The sequence below is a fragment of the Trachymyrmex cornetzi genome, unplaced genomic scaffold (assembly GCF_001594075.2).
Source record: "Trachymyrmex cornetzi isolate Tcor2-1 unplaced genomic scaffold, Tcor1.1 scaffold122, whole genome shotgun sequence".
Lineage (NCBI taxonomy): Eukaryota > Metazoa > Arthropoda > Insecta > Hymenoptera > Formicidae > Trachymyrmex > Trachymyrmex cornetzi.
The window spans coordinates 287,582-312,049 of record NW_017295784.1 but is presented as its reverse complement, the minus strand read 5'-3'; the positions used below and the strand labels follow the sequence as shown (position 1 = coordinate 312,049).

Sequence of the window (24,468 nt, the reverse complement as noted above, 5' to 3'; positions counted from 1 at the left end):
TTTAGTTTAACAGAATCCACTGTGATGCAGCGAAATAATTTGCATTCCATGCGCGTGCCGTTTTTCGCACATTAAAGACATTGGTTTGCCCCACTCGGCTTTTTCCCCTCTACTTCGCAAACATAGCACGAATGCGATCTTTGAGCGAAGGATAAAATCATTCTGCGGACGACAATCGAGCGTTCGACAGTCAGTAGCCCTGGCGATCACTTTAAGCGGCATGTTCGCACCACTGATCGTTATTCTCGCGCTCCAATACGGTGTCAATGGAGCCGAGAGGTTCACGTGAGTACTATGCTGAAAAATTCGTCCCTTTTTAACTTCATCGAATATTGTTCGATATCGTAGATACAAGAAAATGCAACTCGCATTAATCACTTGGCCATTTTTGCATAGAAATATGTAGATATTATTTTCACATTTTGGTACCAAGTGATATATTTGATCAAATTCAAATCAGCATAATTTCAGTAGATTTAGATTTTGGTTCTTTAAAATTATGTCAAGTCTCTCAATTTTTGATATACCGAGCGAATTTTTTTATTATATTCTCTATATAATTGTCACCATTTGTTTCTACACGTGGTTGAAATTAGCGCGTACATCTCGTACGCTTTTAATGATATTTTTTTAGCAATAAAAAGTTCATTGAATTGGCATTAATAAGTTGTCACGTGATCTTTTTATCGTTTAAAAAGAGATGAGCGATGCATAAAAAGGTACTTTCTTTAAAGTGGTCAAGTAATAGCTGGATTACTACTTGATCGCAACTGCGTGAATGTTAGTTTTAAATAGAAAGGTAATTCACCGGGTATCTACATGGTGAAAGCAACAAGTGGGTGGATTCACTGAGAAATAGACCGCATCGATCGCCTCGGCATCTTTCCGAAGTTCAAAGACATTTGCAAAATTATTGAGAGTTCCTACTACTTTTCGCACTTCTCGGATTTGAATACAGCGTGAACGTTTACTTAGAAATCCTTTCACGGCCGTCGTAACGGTGAACAGTAATAAGGCAGACATAATCTGCCTCTTCTCTTCTTGACGATAAGAATTATTTTTGTAAAAATTCTTCTGGTAAAATTATATGTACATGTAAAACAATTTTACGTTCTTTTATGAAAAAAATTTTTTTTTTTATAATTACAGACATAATAAAATGTAATTTTAAAAAGTAAAATTAGGCTGATAAGTTAATTGCAAAAAATTATTATTAATTTCGTTGGTAAGTACAGTTCAATTGTTCACAAATTACATCTTATCATTTTATAAATATTATTTACTTACCAACAATTGGTTAATACTTATATTGTATCTTATTTATATTTAGTAAATACGTATTAGAAACGTTTGATGGAAACGTTGTGATGGAAGGTTATTTATTTTATTATTTTTATGCTAAATTCTATTGTCAGCTTTACTTTTCTATTTAAAATTTGAATTTGGATATATTCCAATTGTTTGTAAACTGTATCTTATCGCCTTATAATATTTACGCTTATATTATTTACACATCAACAACTGCGAAGGCTTATTATTTTACTTATATTTGATTTATTCTTGGAAGATAAAAATATAAAAATATTAATATTTTTATATTTATTGAATATATTTACTACAGATCATTAGTTACGATTAAGGGGAAATTGTTTATTGAAGATGTCTTTTTTTAGTTTACTTTTTTGTTTAAATGAATACTCGTAAAATAATTATAAAATATGTTTATGAATAAATTTTTTTTTAATACGAAAATTTTGAATGAACAAAGTACTTCAATTATGAGCTTTTGTATTCATCGAGTACATTATTGCACATTTTATGTACTCGTATAATAGACATTAGACAAATTAAATTCTGTGCGTAACGTCCGTATAATACCGTGTATTGCGGGTAATATTTATTGCGAATTAGTTGATGTTATTGATAAATAAATGTAAAAATAAGATAAATTTTTAATTTATCAAAATTATGTTGCTATTATTTTACTAATTTATATAGAACTATATTAACAGAAGATGATTAAATAGTTACAATCAAGTACGTGACATTCGATTTATTATTTTAATAATTTTAATTTTTTCAATTTTATACATCAATTCTTTAATTCTCTTTAGTCTTTAATTAAATTGAAAAATTTATTAATTATTTCTTATTATTTATTTATTTATTCCCTTAAAAATATACTGAATATATTATTATTTACATGAAATTATTACTATACTGAAAAAAAATCTTAGTTTCAAAGAAATATCTCTTTGCTCATATTTCAAAAAATTGTTTCTTTAGATCAATGAAAATTTCTTTGAAAATACAATATATTATTTCTTTGAAAGTACAATATCTTATTTTCATTAATCCAAAGAAATAATTTTTTTGAAAAACGAGCAAAGAGATATTTCTTTGAAATTAAGATTTTTTTTTAGTTTAGGTGTATAAAATTAAAACGTGTTAGAAAAAAAAACCAAATTCTCTCTTTTTCAAAACGCAGTTCTCCTTGGCACTACAAGTGCGATACCGGCACGTGCAAGAAGACACTGATCACGAAAAAAGACAATAACCCGGTTTCTCTTGATGTGTGCGAATTGTCCTGCGGCACAGGTAATCTGTGGCCAATGCCGACAGGACATATATCCATCGGTCAGGCCACGGCACATCTTAATCCTGAGAACATTGCGCTCGCCGGAATTTCCACTCAATCGACGGTGGGAAACCTTCTTCAAAGGAACATTGATCGTATGAAAGAGAATATGAAGAAGCTTAGTGGTTCCGTATCTTTGAAAGCTGACGGGTCCAATTTAGTGATACGCTTTAAAGAAGGACTTAATTTTAATAACGTCAAGCTGACCTTGGAAACGGACGAGAGCTACATTCTCCAAGTATCTGCAAACGATCGTCAGGTAAGTTGTAACAAAGAAAGATAAAAAAGCAAAAAGTACCACTTTGAATAAATTTACATTTGGGTTCTTATTAAATATATTAACGACTGATTTTTATGGACCCCAACTGTGATTAATTCGAGATGGTATATTTATGTAAATAGCGAAAATAGAATTGTGTCACGTTTTTTATAAGAATAATAAAAGACTTAAGATAAATAAGATTGTCAGCTACTCGAACTAAAATACTGACGTCAAAATTTTATGAATATCGAATATATAATATAAAAATCTCTTTTGTCTTGAGACACCCTAAAAATAATAAAGTATGTAAATATTGTTGTTATGTATCATTCGCTATCTAATTAAGCTTTGAGTTAATAATTCCGTTATTTTATAAGGTCTGTTTTCTGTGGCTGAACTAGTGTACACTTTTGGAATTTAAAATAAGATAAGTATATGTTTGACATTTGTCAAAAACAAGAACGAAAGTTCTAGTGCAGTCTAGTATAGGAACAGAAAACAGACCAATAGTACTTCAACATTTCATAATCGCTATAATAAAGATATAAGCTTTGATATAGCTTTGATAGCTTGGATGTAAAAACGAGTTTTTTTTTATTTATACATTCAAGAGAAGTACAACATATATCCATAGTATGTATACATAGATATAGTGTTTCAATGTGTTTCATCATTAGATCATGCTGTGCTTCGTTAATGATCACATGATCTTTCTAATTGATCATTAGTGATGCGTTAGTCAGATAAATTAAGATCATTTCCGCGGTATGACTGAAAGTTTACATATTTCATTCACATTTTCTATTATACAATTGCGTATATTCTTGTAATTAATTTAATTTGAACTTCTTTTAACTGAACTCTCCTCTCTTTTTATTAACTTTTTCCTTTCTTTTTTATTTTCTCTTTCCATTCTCTTTAAATCAATTACTTCTTTCTAAAAAAAACTCACTCTTCTAATACACAGTTTATTAAAATTCATTAAAATTAATTTCTAGGTGGAAGCCCTTATAACGGCGAGCACATATTTTGGAGCTCGACACGCATTGGAGACCCTCAACCAACTGATAGCCTATAACGAATTGAACTCTAAAATTTATATAGCTAGCGATATATATATCGCAGATGGTCCAAAGTATCCTTACCGTGGAATTCTTTTGGACACTAGCCGAAACTATGTCGACAAGAAGACGATTCTGCGGACGATCGACAGTATGGCCGCGTCCAAGCTGAATACATTCCACTGGCATATCACCGATTCCCAAAGTTTCCCTTATGTCAGTAGAACATGGCCCAATTTCGTCAATTATGGTAGCTATACGCCAAGGAAGATCTATACCTCTGAGACGATCAGGGAAATCGTCGATTACGCCTTGGTTCGCGGAGTTAGGGTCCTGCCAGAGTTTGATGCACCTGCGCATGTTGGCGAAGGCTGGCAGTGGGTGAGTAATAATTTCTGCATTACACCAGAGCAAATAAAGGTGATTTACGGTCTGATGTTCGATTCACTTATAAATCAAAATTATGATGAGAGATGTGCCCATTTATCATGAAGAGTATATTACATATATTATTTATAAAAGTTAAAATAATAACTCTAAAAAGTCTAGAACATAAATTTATAGCGTAAACCATTAAAAGGTTTTACGGTGAAGAATAAGAATTATACTTGAAGCATTATAATAAAGATTATTTTGACAATATTTCCACATAAATCCCCAGTATATCTCAATTAATCGAAAAGAAATATTAATTAATTAATTTTATGAATTCAAAAAGTGTTTTTTTGATCATTGAAAATAATGAAAATAATAAAAAAAGTCCATATTTCAATATGAACATAAAAGAGAGGGGCTTGTCTAATTGTTTTTTTAATTAACCATATTAATTCTTTTTAATTATTCGCATCTCTTGTTTTTGGCAATTAACATCTGTATTTGCATTAATAAACGTTAGTTAAAAAGTATTATGTCCACGGATGTTGTTTATGATTTTTTAAGGATCACTTTTATTAAAGATTAAGCACATATCTTGATCACATAATATTAACAATATGAAAAATGTATATATTAATTTGTTGTACATTGTAATATCGTAAAAATACATATTATGAGAGAAATAAAATACATAGATCACAAATGTATTATCCTTGGTGACATTTTTTTTTAGAATTCTTCGCATAATTTTTCATAACTTCTGTATCAATTTTAGATTTTGTTAGAATTTTTGTATAATTTTATAACTTTTTAAGAATTTTCTAAAATTTTGCTTTAATCTACAGTACTATATGTTAACAAATAGGTTGGCGACAATGCGACAGTTTGCTTCAAAGCTGAGCCTTGGATGAATTATTGCGTAGAACCGCCATGCGGTCAGTTGAATCCTACTAGTGAAAGAGTGTACGAGGTTCTTTAAGGAATTTATAAGGATATGATAGAAGATTTTCAACAGCCGGACATCTTCCACATGGGCGGTGACGAAGTAAACATTAACTGCTGGCGATCCCAAAAAATTATCACCGATTGGATGTTAAAGAAGGGGTGGAATCTTAAAGATAACAGCTTCTATCTATTGTGGGATTATTTCCAGAAGAAAGCTCTGGAAAAACTGAAGATTGCCAACGGTGGCAAGAATATTCCGGCTGTCTTGTGGACCAGCGGATTGACGAACGAGGAAAATCTTAAACATCTGGATCCTAAGAAATATATCATTCAGATTTGGACACTTGGCAATGATCCAACTATCGGCCGGTTGTTGCAAAACAACTTCAAAATTATTTTCTCAAATTATGATGCTATGTATCTTGATTGTGGGTAAGAAAACATTTTGTAGAATTAGGTTGCATATTCATCTTTTTTATATTGTAACGTATTAAATAGATAAAGTTCTCATAATATCTCATAATATGTGAAAAAAAGTTTTCGTATTTTATATTTATAAAGATTTTGAAAAATAGATTTAAATATAAATTTTCTTCGGAAATTATAAGATGAAAAATCGTAGAATGTTTTAGAATTCGTGTATATAAAGAATTGTAAAAGGAATTCTACAAAAGATGTGGACTTTTTCAATATTTTTGAAAAGTGTACCAAGTCGTACAAAAAATTTGAGAAATTTTTTTAAATATTTAGAAAATTATATAAGAATGGTGAATTTTTAAAAGTTTTAAAATTTATGTAGAAATTCTGAAAAATTATGTGACAATTTCTAAAAAATTTTTATTAGAAATGTATCAGTATTTGATTGTTTGTAAATAAAAAATCTTCTTAAGATTAAATATTAATTATATATATATATTTTTTTCATAGATTTGGAGCTTGGATAGGCGAAGGCAATAATTGGTGCTCGCCTTACATTGGTTGGCAAAAGATCTACGAAAATTCTCCATTAGAGATGATCAAGAAACAAGGATACGGAAATAAGAAGCATCTCATTCTAGGTAAATTCCCTGTTAAAGTATTATTAAAATTTTATGAATTATGCGTTATGAGATAATGTTAAAACGTTAAATAAAGATCACATCTAAAGTCATTGTTGCATTGTTAAAAATTGTATGTGTTATCTTAATACATTCAAAAAGAAAAAGAGAATGCTTAGAAATATTATTAAGACTTGTTGATTAAAATTAATTTGATAGAAAAAAATATACAGATTTAACATTTACATTTGTTAACACATGTAGTTTATAACATTGATACGTTGAATAATTACAATTTGATTGATCACGTATTTGTGTTATATGTATTTGTTTTATAGGTGGAGAAGCAGCACTTTGGACCGAACAGGCGGACAGCGCGAATATTGATATGAAATTGTGGCCAAGATCGGCCGCGATGGCTGAAAGGTTGTGGAGCGAGCCGAATTCCAAATGGCATCACGCCGAACACAGAATGTTGAAGCATCGCCAAAGACTCGTCGAATTACAAAAAATCAACGCGGACAGTTTAGAACCTGAGTGGTGCTTGCAAAACCAAGGTTCGTGCTACGCGTAAATAATAAATCTATGATGTTATAAAAATTTGTATCTATTTTGCTTTGACGCAATTTCATTGTTTCTATTATACATTTGATATTAGACTAAATCATCATGTTTTAATCTTGTCGTCGTTTTGCTTTTTCTTACATTTTTTTTCCTTTCTTTGCCTTCGTAGAAATCTCATTACCATTTGATAAAAAGTTCAAAAGTTTCATATTACTTCGATTACAATTACGGTGCAAAAATTATACTGCATAAAAATTAAATTTTTCTTAAAAAAAAACACATACTTTGTATTTAAAAGAAATCACATATTTTTTTCATTTATTTTATACAAACTTAGATATTTAATTAAGAACAATCTGATTATCTAATAAGTTACGTCGTGATAATTAAAATGTTTATTAACATTTTATAAAATAAAACTTATGTGATTTATCCTCTAATTATAAGAGATGATAACGATGTTATAATCGGAGTGAACCTTATCACCATATTTTTATTCACATTCATAATATTTTCGAATTGTGAAGAAAAATAGATGACTGCGTTGAGCAGAAAAAGCAGCTTTGCAATTGTTGAAAGTTTATTCAATAATATAATTTATATATACATTTAGATTTACTGATGAAATAAATGCAAGAACCAGTCATATTAAAAAGTCTTACAACAGTTGTATGTGTAAAGCTACTTTTTCTGTTGAATGCAGCCTATAAATGCTAGCTATATAAACCAATATTGTACATTGAATATGTATCGGGATGATTGATTGAGGAGCTATCATTGTTTTTCTTGATGAAATTCGAAATTTATTTATCGCAGAAAATAAATATTTGCGGTACATAATCGATATTTTTTGAGAGCTGCGAAAATATATTTCGATACGCATATATACATTCCTATATGTATTAATTCTTGTATATGCTATGTGGCTTCATGTGAGAACGGCAAACTCGTAAAATTAGATTTTGGATTCAATCCCTCATCCCATAACCGGTTTTTAAATTCGTAATCTGTGTAAAGCATAACAGCGACAGTCTCCGCGATAGGCGACTGTAGAACACAGAAAGCAAGGGTGCCTACTTATTTTTCCATGAGAATCCATGGACATGAGCTATCGAAGCTCAATAATTGTGTTACGATACATCTATCATAAAGAAGATATACGTATATATACAGATAATCTACTTAGACAGGTACGGTATACTTACGATTACTTATTATAAGTCAAACGCTGGATTGGGTCAGTGTTTGAAATTTTTCTGCAATTTGATTCTGGGGTATCTTGTAAAAAGTAATGTATGTAAAAAAATCATTTGCTTTGTCTCTGACACATAACATTTTCTAATTCTCAACAATGATAATTATTTATACTATTTTTCGTTTTCTTTTAAATGCAAAATAAAACATCGAGAAATTAGTAATCCGGAATATTTGTATTCTTATGAATCATATGTCGATTATTTATTTTTTCTTTAAAGCTTTTGTTTACTTATTTCTTGTGACAATCTGAGATAGTGAACAGGAGCTTTAATATATAAAATTAAAATAGAAAATAATAAAATTATTATTACATATATTGAATATATATTGCAAATATTTCAATTTTGATGATAAATTTAAAGATAATGTAATTTCTTTTATATTATATCTTCTCGCGAAATTAAAATTTTATTTACAAGTTAAATGAGTAAATACCACGAATATTTTACAGATTTTACATAAACAGATAAATAGAGCGTTAAAATTCTAAAATCACACTTGATTTTCAACAATATATCTTTCTTATCCGTCTAGATGATTTAAGCGAAATTCTATTTCCTGCAACGTTTCGAACTTCGCTTTTTTGTAAAGATAGTACCATCGAAGAAACCTTTTTCGATCACGAGATAAAATTTGATTTTTTCATTCTATTTAAACTGTTTCAATGATTCGTGATTCATTGCTAATAGTTGTCTCCCTTATCGTCAAAAGGTGTCTTCACGAAATACGTTGTAAGAGTTCCTTTGCCTTTCACATATGTCGGTCCTCGACAAACAAGTTCATATCCGGCGTTGATAAGAATCTTGGCAGTGTCTTCAGTGACTTGAAGCTTACCCATCTCACCGCAACTATCCATTCTAGAAGCCACATTTACCGTATTTCCCCAAATGTCATATTGCGGCTTTTGGGCACCTACAACGCCAGCTATCACCGGACCGTGATTTAAGCCTATAATAAAAATATATTATTTCTTTATTTCACAGAGTTAAAATGACAATTGACAAATGTTAATATATGTATATAATTCATTACGCAATTGTTTACCATTTAATATTATTAAAAATATTTAAATTAAAAAAGGTATTTTGATAAAAAAAGAATTTAATAATGAAAGCGTTAACGATAATATATAATATTCCTATTTCATATGTTATTACCTATTCTCAATTTGAATCTCTGGAAAGAATCCCTATTGATTTGATCCAGAATCGTCATAAGCGCGATGGCAAACTCGACGAGAACGATCACATTGTGGTCTTGTTGTTTCAATAGGTCCTGCATAAAACAAATGAAGAACAACATTGTTTTGAATTTTTTCTATTAGAATAAAAAATAATAAAAATATTCTAAGCATATATGTGTACACATCGATTTATCATATGGAATTATTTTACGCATGATAAATATTTTTATTTGAATAGCTTTTCAAAAATAAATCAAAATTAATTAAGATGCACATTGATTATTATAGAATGTTATAAACAGAACAGGTTTCTAAAAAAATTACTTAAGCTTTCGACTTCATAAAATGTAATTTTATGATCTTACTTTGCCATCACCATCCTCTTTTCCTGGGCTCAGGCCGGACGCCAGCATATAAGTACTACCTATCGTCTTAATCTTTTCGATACCCGAGAACTTCGGCTTGAGTAAGAGCTTGTCGAAGTCACAAATGATTTCATTAAGTAGACGCAAACACTCGAGACCTTGTTTATTTATGTCGGTTTCATCATAAAATTCCTTGTAATTCGGAATTGACGCGAACATCACAGCAATGCTGCTATATCTTTCATGATAGAGTTCCTGTTAGAACAATAACCTTTGCTTCAATATCAATAAACTAATAAATTAATTGATTTTTATTAATCCTAAGTTACTATGATCGGAAATATATTATCTGGGAAACCCGAACAGAAAATTTTAATGTATGACTAATATCAAAATTCTTCTAATTACTTTAAACTGTTATAACTTTTTTCCTATTCATGATTCCAGAATAAACAACTAGTTTGAATATTCTGTACATTTATTTTGTGGTATATTTTAAGTGCTTATCGAATATTAATTATGTATCAGTTATGTATATTGAAATGTGCAAATTTCGTTAATTATGGCATATAAATTAGATTTATCAAAATTATTACTTTTTAATAAATTAATTCATTGCATACACGATGAAAATAATTCTGAAAATCGAAATTTTAAGAGCTGACCTGCATAGCTCTCGTAGCTAAAAAGTGATCAGCCACATGCGCTGGAAGAATATTTTCCAAGAGAATCTTGTTAATGCCTCTCATGGTTTCTACCTCGTCTTGTTCGACTCTCAACTTACTCTTCCATAAAATATCCATTCTGGATGTATATTCTACTTGTCTGTCGAGAATGTGCAGTATCAGACTGACGAGAACCAGTAAATATCCCACTTGCATCAGATAATGGACTCCGTAAAACCTGCGAAAATGTGGCTCACGTAACATTGCAAGACCGAGCTTGCGATTTATCTCATGTGCTGTTTGAATTTTTAGAATGCCTCACTTACTTGGCGCCAAGGTAGTTCTCGTAGTACATTTGGATTACTGGTGCTTGAGAGAAGATTACGAGTATTATGGTAACGGATAGGAGCATTACGCCTAGCTTCAGCAAGAAATCGACCCTCAAGTGTGTCCAGCCAACTACTAATGCTATTACTGGGGAATATATATATACCTGAAAATATTATTTATTAAAAGCAAATAGATAATAACCATGTAAGCGTATAAATTTGTCTTAAAAAAGTTTTATATTAATAAAAAAATAATGATAAATAATGCTTTTTAAAACTTCCACTTAATAAATAATATAAAAGGAATTGTTTAAAAATTTCTAAGATAACCATGCAATATATTTTTTTGAAGACGTAAATAATCGGAAAATTTTTAATATACACACTGGTACAATATTGTATCCTGCAATGTAATCAACTTCGATCAGACTAATGACTGATGATGTGATAGCTAATAGTGCCGTTATTAAATATACTGTTATTCTGATACCCCAGCTAAGTGCGATTTGATTTGTCGTTTCTTCAGTATTTTCAGAGTCGGTTTTTCCACTAAACCAAGAAATTGCAGCGAATATAATTAGAGATGCTAAACCAGCTGCAAAGCAACCGTAAACTATGATGCTTCTGTGAAAATAAACGATAAAATTGATTTTTAAAATATTAAGTAGAAATAAATTAATGAAAGAGATTAATTAAGTTTAATAAATTAATTGTTAAAATATTAGGTACCGCGGAAAGTTTGTGTCGTTTTTTCAAGAGACGTTTATAAGGAAAAAAACGACACGAACTTTCCGCGGTACCTAATATTTTGAATATGTCTAATTGAATTATATAAATAAAATAAATCATCTAATTAAATAAATACTAATAATATAATAGTTGTATTTTATGAATATTATAAAGATAAGTTATATTAATAATATAATTTTATTTTGTAAAGATATAGAAATATTGATTTTTTTACAAGTTATGACATTAAAATATTAGAGTAATAGAGTTAATAGAATAAGAAAGTGAGAACTAGCTCAAATATTAAATAGTATTAAATAGTAAATAGTATTAAATAGTCTACTAATAATATTTGATTAAATTGTAGTTCACCTTGGTAGATAGATGATTTGGATACAGAACATGATAGCGTAAACCACATTGGAGGCCATAACATACCAAAGATATTGCTCATCTCTCTGCTCTCGATATAGCTGTTCTTGACTTTTTTCCTTGAACCAAAAGGTAAAAGGCGAAATTCCTTCACTTCCGCCACACCAGTGTCTACAATGTACATAAAAATAGAAATCATTTCTATATTGCAAATTAGTGATTGATATATTAGAGATAAATTATAGAGTTCATTTTTAATATAAGTAAGCATGATTCTCATGTTTGTCGTTTCAAAAAAAAATTATATAATATTTATTTTAAAAGCGGTAGTGAAATAATTAATAAATTGTATCTAATAATAGCTACATGCATACTATGTAATTATGTAGGAATGTGGTAATGAAAAGAAGAGTGATATAATTATTATTAAATTTTATTAAGCTATTAGTGATTAAACTAGATTTTTTGTGTGATATTAACGTGATGTCAAATAAATAATCTCTTAATTTCTATTAATATAATGTTGATATAAAGTAAATATAGGTATGTATACGTATGTAACTCACTGCGTATCAAAACAGCTGGCATTATTTGCCAATAGATTTGATTCGATCATTGCTATGCTCTGTCGAAAAAAGTACATTTTAATTATTTTATTAAAACTTTATGGAAATAAATAGTAGCTTACTGTTAGGCCAATATTTTTCGCTAATGTCGCTTCCGCTATATTAGCGAAAGGCTTATCCGCACCCCAACATTCTACGTATTTTGTCATTTTGCTACTAGGTCTGGATCTATAAAAAAATAACATTTATTATTGAAATTGTTATTAATAAATTCTATATAATGTTATTATTGTTTGTTCTTTAAAAAAAAAACAGAAATATAATGCAATGTATTATTTTTAACAAGCTAATTAATATGTAATATTAAAATAACAGATAAATTTTCAAGAATAATATATTATAAAATAAAATATTTTTAATGTGTATTTTTAATTATTTTTAATACATTTTCTATTCATCATTTATCATGAAATATATAATATGCTGACAATTAAAGCTTTTAGCTAAAAGCTTTTATTGTGAAGCTATTACTGTTACAATATTGACATTTTTGCATAAATGTTAATTTGATAAGAACTAAATTACACAGAATTATATAAAACATGCCTGGAAGGTACTGGTCCAGGTCCTTGTATACGATTTCCACCATTTTCCATTCCATTTTCTTCTCGATTTTTCTATAGAGAGTAAAAATTATCAGCAAATTTGCATTTTCTGGAGATATTTTTATTTTAACGCGCCACGGTAATGTATATGTGTGTTAGAATTCTCGTCAGAGAGAAAATTATTTTAAATATTTCAAATAAGATTAAATTTTTTATTTTTACAAAAAAATTATCTGCAGAAAATGTCTTTGCTAGGAGAACATTTATCTTATTACTGTAAGATAGGACAAGCGAATTTCAAGCAACGGGTATCAATCACTGTCACTATTATTATGAAACATCCGTCTTTACACACAAAGAGTAATATAAATGTTTCTACGATAAAAGAAAAGTTTCAATCATTATAAGGAAGAATTTTCCGTTTTTATTACATCAAAGATTTATATTTCGCATAATCATAATTTCCGTATGTAGAGAAATGTAAAAGGCATAAATATGTAGAGAAAAGTAAAAGGTACGCTGAAAGAAAAGCGAGCTTTTACACAAGTTTTTAACGAACTTTAAGATACATATTTATTGAGGCGATAAACGGAGCATTACGATCTAAACTTCGTTTATACAGAGATAAGGCGCGGCTTAATTTACTCGGATTTCCTGTTTCACGATGAACTTTATCATCACTTTGTAATAAATTATTCAATGCGATACTAATGCGAATCTTCTATTCCTTCTCATAAAGGAAACCACTGCTCGTTTGCTTAAATTCTCCTTGTTCAATAGAATTTTCGCGAAAATTTTAGCATTTTAGAACGTAATTTGATTAAGAGTAAGTTATTTTTTTGTAAAAAATTAAAATTTTTACTATTTTATATATAAAATTAAAAAAATATTATAAAGCGAATAAGTTAGAATTATAAAAAATTATTTAATATCATTATTTGCAATATAAAAACAAAAAGATACAACTTTTAAGAATCGTGTAATTAACTTTCTCAGGAATTTTTACGTCGAGAAGTATTACATTAACATTATACTCACATACTTATTTGTTTTTTTTAATGAGAAAATTGCATTCTTTAAAATATTCTAAAAAGCAATTATTTTTTTTGCAATATAAATTAACATGCTACTGCAAATTGCTCTTTAAACCAATTTTTACATTTAATCTTTATATATATAATTAACACCAATGTGAAGATAAAGTGTGTATCACTATAGCAAATGAGGATAGATTATGGATTGTATTTTCTCTTCGGCGATACCGGTAAAATAGTTTCTTTTGGCGAAAGATTAAGCAACAAGAGCTAAGCACAATATAAATTATTAACAAAATCTTAAAAGTGGTTAAGTGCGTGAATAAGTGAATTAGATTTTTGTAAAAAAAAACTTTAAGTTACAATTAATTTTTAGCGAGTTTCTACTTACTTTCGATGGCACAATAAGAAAAGTCTCTATTTTGTGCTGAGCAAGATAACTTTCCCGAGATCCTCCGTCGCCTGGTTCAACTTCAAATCGATCGCCTAGTTGTAGTAGAGTAGCCTTCGTTATATGAACCCTCCTTAAAATTAAAAAGAAATTTTATAACAGAATTTAAATAACATAATTATTTTTTCATTTATGTATAGTAATCGGTTATTGTAAAAAAGAAATGATCACCCTGATGAAAATTTTTCTCATAATTTTGATACGAATTGGAGCATTTTTCAGAAATACTCAGAAATATTCGGAAAGTTTACATCTTCTTTCAGAGTTTTTCATACAAGTGAATTCTGAAATATTCTGAAATTTCTCATCCCATAATTTTTAAAAAGTATTTTAAAATTTTTTAGATTTTATAACATTTTATCAGAAATTATACTTATAAAAAATCTTAAAAATCTTATACTATTTTATAATTAACATATATGAAAAATTCTGAGAAAAGATTTTCTGAGAAATGTTTGAATTCGTATAAAAAATGTGAGAAAGTTATAAAATTATAGAGAAATTCTGAAAAATTATATGAAAAACTCTGAGAAAAATTTTCACTAGGGCATTTACATTTTGTAATTATTTATATACAATAATATGTAATGGGTTTTCTACAAAAAAAAAAGGATTATTTTTATTGTTGCATAATATTAAGACCTTATAGAATTTTAGAAATTTCAAAGAATTAAAAAATATTAGTGATCGTTCTCTTTTACAATAATAGGTTTTCTACAATATATTTCTGCGATAGTCATTACTTATAAAGCTATAAATCTTAAACGGTAAGAAATTGGCAAATTTTAATCGATTATTTTTCTTACATTCGACTGTGATTGGTCAATTTCTTAGAGCTTAAGACTTAAGCTTAGGTAATGACTTATTGTAGAAAGCCCATTATTGTAAAAGAAAAAAAATTACTAATATTTTTTTATTTTTTTAAATTTCTAAAATTCTATAAAGCCTTAATATGCAACAATAAAAGTAGTCCTACTTTTTTTTTGCAATATTATACAAACAGAAATCAAATATAAGAACAGTTATACATTGTTATATCAATGTTTCATGAAATAATAAAATCTCCTGATTAAGTAAATATCCCAAATGCTGTTGGTTCAATTTGCAGATAACAGTAGAGCACTTTGTTCTGTATGTAGTACGATATAATATAAGCGTTGTACCGCAGTGTGGTAGAGATGAAGACCAATATAGATCGAGAGGATCACGACAGTGGTAAGTCGTCTTACCCTGGTAGACCACCGCTTTCCATGTGATTGGCTAAGGTCACGTCGTCGCTCCACACGTCGAATTGCCATTTCCGCAAACCGAGTACTCCGCACAGCACGTTCCCTGTGTGAATTCCTATCCTCATGTCAACATTAAAGCCGGTAGCTTCACGAACAAACCTATACATGCAACAAAATTCAATTTGAAAATACTTTTTATCTCACATTTTTATGTTACTCCTGCATTCTTGCTGCATTGTCCTTTTTTGACGATTGTTCGATGAATTTGGGTTGTTTCATAAATTTAATTTAATATTTAAGGTCCGCAGAAATATTAAAGGTACCGTTTATTATAGCAACTAAATATTAACATTAATTATAGAGACTAAGTGCCAAAAAATTATAATTGAAGAAAAAATAATTTTTTACTTGATATACAAGATATTGTTATTAGAATGTACTGAGATGTTAAATGTCAAGAATAATTATTAAAAAATAATGGTCAAACTTTTAAGAATAGACTTCTCAAAACTACCAAGGATAATAAGCAACGGTTGGTCAATCGCATTGTTCTATAATTAATTTCTATGTAACACTAAGTGGTTCTATTAATCCTCTAATTACCGCATTTCGATGCGTGAACTATATCGACAAATCACGCACGCGCACACACGCACGCACACACACACACACACACACACACACGTCTACATTATTAAAGCGCAAGAGACATTTAACTAGATTTATGCCAGAATGTTAAATTTTCAACTATTGTCGATCATGATGATATATGTTTATAACTATGTAATGTAACTCAGCACGTAAAATTGTATAAAGATATTATGTTTTTTTACTCTTATTTAAAATTATGAAAAACATTCAAAGTTTTTAAAAATGTGTTTTCTACAATTTTTTAAACTGAATTACTGAAATAATTGGGTAGGCAAAAAATCTCTGAAATATTATTCCAATAATTATACGCATCATTGTACGTATTAAATGTGACAAAAATGTGAAAGAAAAAAGAACACTGTCGAATACACTCTGTAATATATTGCAATGTTCTACGTGCTTTTACGGAAAAATCTTCTTTTTGTACATTTCTCTGCGCATAAAAGTAACGTCGCGCAATTATTTTCACATTTCTTTTTTCATCCTATTAAGCTTCAAGCAATCAGATAGAGAAAAACTATTTAACGAACTCTCGCTCGTTTATAATGTAGTTTTATTATATTATATTTTATTTGATCCTCACCTAATGGCATCGATCATTTGCAATCCCATATTTACACAATTGTAAGCATGATTCGGACGGGAAACGGGAAGTCCAGAAACACAATAGTAACAGTCACCCAAAATTTTGATTCTCATGCACTGATTGTCCTGAAACATCATAAATTAATTCATTATTAAGCTTTTACGTTCCGTAACAAAGTGAAATTTTGCTTCGGTAGCTCGTAATAAAAATAAAAGGATTATCTTTAATAGAAATTTTAAATACTTTTTAAGATAAAAAATAAAAAAAAGTATATTGAATATTTTATATTTATTAATATATTTATAATTATTTATAAAAAAAACAGTCCTTTATTATTTATATAAGTTGTCACAACAAAAACTATAATTCTTGATGTTGCAGTTATGATTAGTTTTAGAAATAATTGTGAAAATATACGGTAAGATTTGTTAATTAATTAATAAAATCTTTTTGAGACTTGCTTTATAAGTGCCCTTTTTCTCTTATTATGGATAGATCGAAATATCCCTGCGGTGATATATCTGCGAAGATAAATATACTACGAAGTCAGAAAATAGACAGAGGCTTTTCCGGCATAGCTTTGATAGTATCGTGTATATTTCATACAAATGGAATAAAGTTTTTCCATCTGCGTCATCGTTTGCCTATTGCGAAATATCGCACGTTTGCCAATCCAACTACAAACGGCAGAGAAAAGAGTGAGAAGTCGAAAAGTTCGAACGAATGCTGAACTAGTTGGAAAACATCTATCGACACCTATATGATATATGACGCTATTCCTATTGTAATAGAATACTTTTACAGAACTTGGAATATAAAACTTGAATTTTACTTCGCTTGTGTTACATCATTATGGGCTGATTGTTCCATCTTTTGGTAAATTTTATCTGTTAGGTAAATCTGGTAATCCGCGCATGTGATTGGTAATCTTGCTATTTATCCAACAAGTAAAATTTATTATAAATTTAAAGGTGGAACAACCGGGCATATATATGTAATGTCGTATTATATCGCACATTACATCTAATTTATATTTAAATCTAACACTTGAGTTGGCCTTAATTGATCTAATTAAGATCTGATTTAGTTAGGACCTAATACCGGATCGAGTTCAGAAAGGATCCAGTTTCCTTCTTCTAAAGAACCCTTGAGAATAGCCTAGCGGATCCAAGAAGACTGGTTCAAGTCTAATGTCATGAGACTTTAATTTTGTTGCGGATAGGATATTTTGTACGACATAAGAAAGAACCTTGTCCAATTTTCTTGGATTTATTTTCAAAAATATATAAACAAATAAATTTTTTTGTAAAATAATATTTTATAAAATGTATAACGTTTTGTTATAATAGATGTCGACAAAATATGCGGAATTTGTACAAAATGGTACAAATATAATTGCAAGAAAAGTATTTCCGTCTGATGTTATCTTTGACATAATGATTTATTCGAAGCTATAAGAAATTTGTCGACGGTAAGGATCGATATTATATCTTTCACCTTTATTTTCCACGTTGTTAATTTATTCGTGTATTTGTGTGATATTTATTCTCCTATTGTCTCAATTGTGTTTCTTTTCTTTTATCAAGTCCGATTTTGTGAGCCATGAAACTCATTGTCAGTGAAACGTTATTGAGTATAGTTAAAAGAATTGCCACGAGAATTATTATATACAATCTGAGAGAAAGTACATTGTGCCGCATTTATTGTGCCACATTTTTATGTTTCTAGATATTTTCTTATCTTTTTTTATTACTATTATTACTATTTAATTATATTACGTTAACAAGAAAAGTTCAAATTATATTTGAGTTTTTTTTATGATGTTTGTTTCAAATGACTATTCCGTTTATTTTCACAAAGAACGATTTTCAGAAAAAAAATTTTAAAACGTTTGACTTTTTTTATTCTTTCGAGTTTAATTATTTTTACAATTTCCAATTACTATTTACACTGTTCGTGAAACGAAGTTTAGCTTTACGGAATGCATGTTGCAAATAAATTTTTCGCCCTTTTTGTGAAAGTATGGTTAGAGTCTAAATGTGTTTGTAGTATATCATTACTTTTTTTGTTTTATTTTACACAGATTACGTAATAATTAACAATTTCTGTCGTCAGTTTATCCGATAGTTCTCCTTAAAAGTCAATTATACTGTTGCATTAATGTGCAACTTCAATTTTTTAATAATATATTATACTAAAAAATAAACCGTAAAGTCAAAGATAGAAGGCAATTCTACTAAATTCTTTTAATTTTTCATATTAATATCACTTTATCTATGAATTTATTATATTATATTCTATGGCATATTAATTTTGTCGTATATAAGGAATGGAACATGACAAAATTTCAACATGTAAACTTGACACAAAGATTGAATTATATAATGACTTTGCAAAGACTTTGTAATGAAATTCTCTTATAATTTCTACTACATTGTGACACAACAATCTGTTCGTAAATTACAATTTATTACCGAAACTCGACAGTTGTATGGCATATTGTATGATGCGATTCAAGAAATGAGAAGTTACGAGCAACAGAAAATTACTGTGTGTTGCACGTACACCAGGCTGAAATCAGCGTCAATAAATTTAGTCGAAAAGACGTAGAAAGTTAAAGAAAGATTTGTCATCCAGTTTTTTTATCCGATCAAAATATTATACCGATCAAAATATTATGAAAATATAACCACTATTCTGATATGACGCAAACACTGTGCGGAATTCTTTAAGACTAGGGAATTTATCCGCGTAATCCCCGTCATCGATCGGCGTGCCGTTGCAATGTTTTCGCCATTATTACGATGGCGATCTAAAAGTCTGTTCTTTACTTTTTCTACTGAACAACCATACGTATTTGTTGATATTTCAAATAATTTAAATTGCACGACATATAAAAATCTGCTTTTTTCAAGTATATAATTTAAGAGATATATCAAAACCAGAGTTCAGGGTGCGTTTTTCTTTTAGAAAACACAATAGAAATTTAGAGAATAATTGAACAATTTCAATCGGAATCCATTCTGAATAATTTCATAATACAAGCCTTACTTTTTTATTTTGGCAAAATCTATCGTTATCTGTAAAGCTTGGTTGGAATTGCATGTAAAACCGATAAATAGCAAATAATTGCTCAAGGCAATCAAACCAAATGGACCAATATACAGTATATATATTGGTCATGTTTGTTTTTTTGCTCGATCAATGAATTATTCAAGGCGAGAATGTCATTTTCGTAATAAAAGAAAGAGATTTTTTTTGTGAAACGATCACAGCATCCACTAGATCATATTACTAGGATTCATATCTCGCTCCGGTAACGCTGTAAGACCTTCCGCTATAAAAGCGAATTATGCGACGTCGTAAAGCTGCAGGCCTTGGTTTGCAATCTGGCCTCCGGCAAGCGAAATTTAGCAAGTTCCAAGCTAACTCACTTCTCTTCTAGCAGATGTTCAGCTTTATAAACAATTCCTAAAACTCGAGATCGATAACGGTGGTGGCGATAGCAATGCTGCGGTTGCGAGACCGGGATGAAAAATAAATGAAACTCGAGTTTTTAAATCCGTTCGCTCGCGGATGCATATGTTCCAACCCTCTTTAACGTTGGAAATATGTATAATGTACAGCATATTTACTCAATGATATTAGCTTTTATTATTATTTAACAAATCAATAAATAATAATAATAAATTAATATTCATTTATATTATTATTATTTGATGAGACAGCAAAGCTAATATCGTAATGTTGACTTTTTTATCTTACTTGTTTATTAATTTTCAATATGGAATCAAAATTGATAAATACTAACGTAACAAATAATTAATAATTGTTGTAAATTTAGCATTATGTGTAAATTAATTATTAAATTAAATTTTATTCATATGAAAAATCAAATGTGTTAAATAAATCTATTAGCAAATGAAATACTTAATAATAGAAATAAAAATAACATACGTTTTTTTATTTTTAATGAAAATCTACGATTTATCTCAATATGTAAAAATTAAAGTTATGCACAGAAAAATAGTTAACGAAACATATACGAGAGATGCTACCATATTTGTAATAAAGAGAAATTTTTTATTTTAATAGAATTATTTGAATCTAAAAATGCTAGGTAAGAATTATGGTTTATTCTATATGCCATTATTCTCACTCGTTCTTTCAATTTTCCGCAAGCTGCGAAAAGTATAATCGGATATAGTATACTTTACAATCATACTATATCTAATGTAGCTATAAACTAATAAAATTGTGAGAGAAAACAGAATTACAACATTGCTTGTCCCTTTTTATTAATACGAATATATAAATGTTAATTCGTAACAAAAAATATCCTACAATTTGTCAAGATGGAAAAGTTACTGTAGGTTCTATTGAAAGCACAAAGATACTCTTTTCTTTCCACAATACGAACAAGTTTTTTACTTAATCTTTTACTAAATGCGCTGGTAAAGCACTGATTTCTTAAGAACTCAAGAATTATTGGACACAAGCTTAATATTGTGTTTTATTATCATTCGGAAAGCAATTTTCCGCGCTAATGCAGTGTGAAGCGAAAATTCATGCTTTTTCTTTGCCAAAAGAATGTAAGCGACATCCGATTATGAACACAAAGCCGGGCAATATATTGCGCTGTCTTCTTCTACAGCTTTATTAGCTTGTAGCTATATTAGTTTTAGCTTAAAAATTACTCCTTTCGCAATTTGGAAAATCAGTAGAATGACTGAATATGACGGCATGTAAAATAAACTATGTTTCTCATCTAGCGTTTTTAGATTTGTATCATTTTATTAAAAAATAAAATTATTCTTCATTATTTTTTATTTTTCTTTATTATTTAATTATCTTTCTGAGCGTAATTTTAAATTTTAAATCGATATAAATCGTCGATTTTTACTGAAAATAAGGAAGATTTATGTTGCAATGCTATGAAGACTTTTTTTTTAATTTTTATTTGTATTAAGTATATTGTTAGGTAATGCTTTTACTTTACAAGTTCGATTTTTCACGTAAATGAAATTTTTGTAGAACAGAATCGATGTTGTGATTTGAAAAAAGGAAGATAGAAGGTAGTTGTCAGTTAGAAACAAATTGCGCACATTTTTGCAAATCGAAATGTTCGAAAGAAACCTTTTATCTTTATTCTATCATGGTTTGATTGAATGAGATTCAATACTTGTCGAACAAGTACAACCATCGCATACCACATTTTAGAATTTTTGTATTTTTTAACTAAAATTATCTATTATTTTACAGAATTGTGTTATTTTCATAAATCCTATTGTATTGAACACAAAATATTTTGTTTTTAAAATATATCTTCTTTTATTTCTTTTCGTTTCTAATGTATAAAATACACGTTTTTCAAAATAATTTGCAATAATGAAAACATTAAATGTTAAATATCTTATATACAACTTTTATTATAAATTCGAGGTATTCAAAATAGTAATTAAAAAATGTTTTATTAAATATATTTTACTTTGAACGAGATTTATGAGATTGATTGATCATTTGTAATTTCACGGAAAAACTACGTTTTATGTGCATCAAACACAATTTTTTGCGAGAATCTCATTTGTATTTAAAGTGAATCGCTTAACTTTCAACTTTCTTCAGCGAAATTAGAATTGTAAAAACGTTTTGAAATATACCTATCAATAAAATTCTAATTTTTAAAAAGACTTGTGGAAAATTATAAATTAAATAACTGTGTTAAAAGTTGTAAAAATATTGTAAAAAAACTTTATATAATAAAATTAGTACATTCTACTTCAATATCTAAAATAACTGCTTTGCAAATTTTATATTTTTATACTTTATTTAAAAAATATATTTTTTAGTTTAACTATTAAATAAACACACTTAACTGGATGTCATTGCAAGGGATTATCGCAAACACGACACATAGTACAAATAGAATTGCTACACTTGCGAAAGAGCATAGTGCTCTTTTGATAGCGGTTTAATGAGTCGCGAACCCGGAAATTTGTTTAGTCAACGAGAAACTCTGATTGAAAGACATATTGACGGACTGAAATTCAATTTGTACGTTACTGAAAAACATTATATTTAAATCGTTAAAGAAGAATAAACACGTGCAAAGAATCAAAAGTATTTCACAAATAAATATTGAATAATTTTTTAAATTGCAGTGTTTAACAATGACAAACTTTTCTTTAATTTTAAATTAAAATTTTCAATAATTATATTGTAAGTGAAAGAATTTTTTTTAACAAAAATTGAAACTTCTCTCCATATGCTAGATTTTTATAACGTTAAAGTTTTAAAATATATTTTTGCGCGTTTTATAGAGTATAACTTTTAATAAACAAATTTTATTAGATTTTATTAAATTTTATTGAATTTGAAAATTTGAAATGTTTAAATATTATTCTCATGTAAACTGAAAGTACATTTTCAATGTCCCTCTTTGTACAAGTGATAGATGATCATATGCATGTTGGTAAAGGGTAAAAGGTTTTAGACATTTTATTCGCTTCGCACTAATGGATCCATAGTCGACCTTAGGTTAGGCGACAATATTGACGATAATACACATAGAAAGAAATCTAGTGTTGCAAGTCACACAGTATGTGACCCTCTCTCCCATCATTAATATTAAACTATTTATCTCATGTTAAAGTTGATTTTAGAAATAAATTTAGTAAATGAACTATTTTAAATTTACATTAGTAAAAAAAGCTTAGTGTATATGTAATTATTTTTAATTAATTTTATTAAATAGAATATAATATAATTAAATTTATTTTTTATTTAAAACAATTCTTGTAGAATATTAAAAATGTACTTGCTATTCTGAAGGAGCTTTAAAAAAATAATAAAGTTTATTATTTTAAACTACAGAAAAAGTTTAATTAAAAAAATTAATTAAATTTAACTTAACAATTATATTTTCTTTTACCTGAGCTATTTGATCGAATCTGCCAAAGAGTTCGTTGAGCGTTTTTACAAGATCGGAAGCTGAAAGCTGCTCTGACAGTGGTGTGAAGTTGACAATATCTGCGTAGAGAATGCTATCAACAAAGATATATTGTTTTTAAAAATATTTTGTGTATTGCAAATTGTCTTGACAAATAGAAATATGTAAAACAGAAATAAATGTAATATTAAAATTATTGTTATAAATGTTAATATATTATTTTAATACTTCAATAATTTATTTAATCTTTACATTATCTCTATTATAAAAAACAAAACAAAAAACAAATTGAACGTACTTAGTAAATTAATTAACGCTTTGTCAAAGAATTTTAATATGAAAATTGAAATTTAAATATATAATAATAAAGAGCGTTTTATTAATCTTAGAACCATATAAGGTACCATATAAGGTACTTCAAAGAAAGGGGCATTGAGGAAAAATCGTTTTTTGTCGGATCGACAAGTGAGCTCGATTGAAGCTGCATGCTGCACAATCGAGCGATCATATGATTTAAATTCAGATGCATCGCTAGATCGATAGATAAATAAAGGACAGACGACCAAAGGCAATGTGCGACACGTGCAGCGTGCGTTTATTTCAATGCAATCAATA

The 24,468-nt window shown here is 28.4% G+C and overlaps 2 protein-coding genes across 2 annotated transcripts in view; one reads left to right on the top strand and one right to left on the bottom strand.

Moving 5' to 3' along the window:
* Window positions 1-10: 10 nt before the first annotated feature.
* On the top strand, window positions 11-7,143 carry Hexo1 (beta-hexosaminidase 1). Its single transcript, XM_018519007.1, is given in 6 exon segments — window positions 11-285; window positions 2,489-2,897; window positions 3,899-4,342; window positions 5,202-5,713; window positions 6,209-6,339; window positions 6,657-7,143. Coding segments are annotated over 6 exon segments (1,797 nt in total). The 5' UTR covers window positions 11-220; the 3' UTR covers window positions 6,893-7,143.
* Window positions 7,144-8,536: 1,393 nt separating this feature from the next.
* The window catches only part of Adcy2 (adenylate cyclase type 2 Ac76E), a 40,881-nt gene continuing 24,949 nt past the window's right edge, over window positions 8,537-24,468 (bottom strand). Inside the window, exons 6-19 of the mRNA XM_018520651.1 lie at window positions 23,836-23,947; window positions 16,902-17,029; window positions 15,668-15,826; window positions 14,379-14,511; window positions 12,955-13,025; window positions 12,471-12,576; window positions 12,349-12,407; window positions 11,783-11,953; window positions 11,068-11,305; window positions 10,679-10,845; window positions 10,353-10,590; window positions 9,688-9,942; window positions 9,297-9,414; window positions 8,537-9,087 (exon numbers count right to left, since the gene is read on the bottom strand). Of these exons, the coding sequence (XP_018376153.1) occupies window positions 8,822-9,087; window positions 9,297-9,414; window positions 9,688-9,942; window positions 10,353-10,590; window positions 10,679-10,845; window positions 11,068-11,305; window positions 11,783-11,953; window positions 12,349-12,407; window positions 12,471-12,576; window positions 12,955-13,025; window positions 14,379-14,511; window positions 15,668-15,826; window positions 16,902-17,029; window positions 23,836-23,947 (2,221 nt within the window). The 3' untranslated portion in view covers window positions 8,537-8,821. The remainder of the gene's footprint in view (window positions 9,088-9,296; window positions 9,415-9,687; window positions 9,943-10,352; window positions 10,591-10,678; window positions 10,846-11,067; window positions 11,306-11,782; window positions 11,954-12,348; window positions 12,408-12,470; window positions 12,577-12,954; window positions 13,026-14,378; window positions 14,512-15,667; window positions 15,827-16,901; window positions 17,030-23,835; window positions 23,948-24,468) is intronic.